Consider the following 2,482-nt stretch of genomic DNA (forward strand, 5'->3'; position numbering starts at 1 on the left):
GAGCAAAAACGCGACCACGCGCCAACGGCGTAACGTCGCATGTAAATAATTGTATATAGCTTTGAAATTAGAACATAGTTCCACGTTGTTATAACCTACACCACTGCTTTTCATTTCACAAACGAAACCCGGACCACACCGACTAAGCCTATCCCGCACGTAACGCACGGCCGTTACAAATTGGCGGCCGAACAGATAAAGAAAAATGATGAAGCAGTGGATCTATACACTGGCAAAAGACTAGATAATTCAAAACATGGCAGAACTAGGACTGTCCACGGAAGGCACCCTAGATGAACTAAGAAACAGACTAAGTAAATTTGTCTTCGATAACCCGCAACGGTTCACAAATAGGACGGAAGACGAAGGGACGAGCCAAGAAACAGAAGTATCATATAGAAACGACCCTGCAACGGTCGCAAAAACAATTAACCACATGCGTAAATGGGGATGTCAATTCGACGGAAAGGATCCAATTTCTTTCCTAGAACGAATTGAAGAATTACGAAGTAGTTACGAATATACCGATGAACAAATGCTGCAGGGCTTACCGGAATTACTGCGCGGAAGTACCTTGCATTGGTACAGGAACAACAAGAAAGCGTGGAAAGAATGGAATGATTCCATGAACGCATTTCGGGAACATTATTTTCCATATAGATACAAGAACCAATTAAAAGTAGAAGTACAGAAACGACTGCAGAAAGCAAACGAACCATTTAGGCATTACGCCACAGAACTGGCGACGCTCATGAGAAGAGCAGGTGAATTTTCAAGAAGAGATCAAATAGAACAAACGTACGAAAACATGTCGCCAGACTTAAAGCTGCACTGAAAAAATTAATTTTTTAATTGCCAATTACCAAAATGTTTGGTACACACGTTTTAGTTGACGATATAAAATGTTCTACTTATGCTAACCAAATGTGTTATAGAAAGAACAAAATTCAAAAATTTGTTTAGTTAAGCGCAACCAAATTATTTGCTTAGTTTCTTCAACAGAAAATTTGTAATTAAACAAAAATATTCTATTCTATTATATATACCTCACTATTGCCATTCGCTACTATTGTTCAATTACCATGTGTGTGTGTGTATGTGTATATAATTTATATATATATATGTGTGTGTGTGTGTGTGTGTGTAAAAGTATAATATATATAATATAATAGAATATTTTTTTTAATTATAAATTATATATATATAAATTATATTTATATGTACACACACACACACACACACACACAGTAATTGAACAATAATAGCGAATGGCAATAGTGAGATTTATATACGCTTGCTTCGGCTGCGTTCCATTTGTGATCGCAATGTTCGTGAGCATTACCTATCTTTGTTTTCGATAAAAAACAGAAGAAATTCCACAAGCGTTGCGATCGCCAATGGGATGTATATCATTAAGTAAGTTTATGGTCATTGTCGAAAGAGATCTAGTCAATACCAATTAAGAGTGTTCAAGAGAGATGTTATTCTAATCATAAAAATTACGTGTGTTGAATTTTTCCTGACTTTAAAAGTGAATACAGTCAAACCTTGCGCTAGAGGACCCCGCGCGCGTTTGAGAAATCAATCCCCTCCGCGCACGAAGTCCGTTGGCGCTTAAAGTTAGCAACTGAGGTTAGGAATTAAGGTTAGGAACATTACGACTGACGCAATAGCCCCATACAGTCTCTTAACGCGAGATTTCGCAGTAATAAGTGATATGTGTGAAGTGTGTGATACAGATATAAGTGTGAAGTGATAATGGCTGACGAAGAATTCATTCGTACAATGCTAAATGAATGGAAATTGTCCAAATGGTATCATCGATTTATTGGTAAGTACAATATAGCATATATTGATATCTTGCTTTTCACACAGCATGCATATTCATGCTTTGTGGGTTTAGTTTAGACAACCTTATTTACGTCCCAATGAAAGTTTTATTCGATATAATATAGTATATATTACGTGTACTATATATTTCGAGTAAAATTTTTCTCGAAAAGGAAGTTTTCGGTCATAACCTTAATATGGTAACATTTCGTCATTAAACTATAATATACTATATTATATACGCTTTATACGCTTTTTAGAGAAAGAGTTTGTTGCTAAGCAAGACTGTGAAAGTGAAATAATTGAATAACGATTACACTGTTTTTTTTTTCGAACAATAATACACTGATTGGTATTTGTTTCGGTTAGACGTTTCTTATTGTTATACACACAATCTTAGATCGGTGGCAGAGAAAAAAAATGCACATTCTAATATGGTGAATATTTTTCATTGATTAAGATAATATGACCGATTGTAATTTACAATTAAAATTAGGTTTAAATTAAATCGTCAAACAATATTAATTTTTTTATTTTATATTCATATCTTATTGAATTTAGAAGAAGACATTGATAAGGAAGCTTTTCTAAATATAACTGAGACTGAAGTGTCACGTATAATAACAACAATTGGAGGAATTCGTTGTTTTCT

At 34.6% G+C, this 2,482-nt stretch overlaps 1 protein-coding gene and 1 long non-coding RNA gene across 2 annotated transcripts in view; both read left to right on the forward strand.

Annotated features, from left to right (window-relative positions):
- The first annotated feature begins 256 nt into the window (after window positions 1–256).
- On the forward strand, window positions 257–835 carry LOC116853177 (activity-regulated cytoskeleton associated protein 2-like). The gene has a single exon (XM_032834113.1). The coding sequence runs from the start codon at window positions 257–259 to the stop codon at window positions 833–835; it is 579 nt and encodes a 192-aa protein (XP_032690004.1).
- Window positions 836–1,306: 471 nt separating this feature from the next.
- The window catches only part of LOC116853182, a 7,173-nt gene continuing 5,997 nt past the window's right edge, over window positions 1,307–2,482 (forward strand). Inside the window, exon 1 of the long non-coding RNA XR_004379923.1 lies at window positions 1,307–1,831. This is a non-coding gene — a long non-coding RNA (uncharacterized LOC116853182). The remainder of the gene's footprint in view (window positions 1,832–2,482) is intronic.

This window comes from Odontomachus brunneus, unplaced genomic scaffold (assembly GCF_010583005.1).
Source record: "Odontomachus brunneus isolate Ranch 3 - 2012 unplaced genomic scaffold, Obru_v1 Obru_scaffold_284, whole genome shotgun sequence".
Taxonomy (NCBI): domain Eukaryota; kingdom Metazoa; phylum Arthropoda; class Insecta; order Hymenoptera; family Formicidae; genus Odontomachus; species Odontomachus brunneus.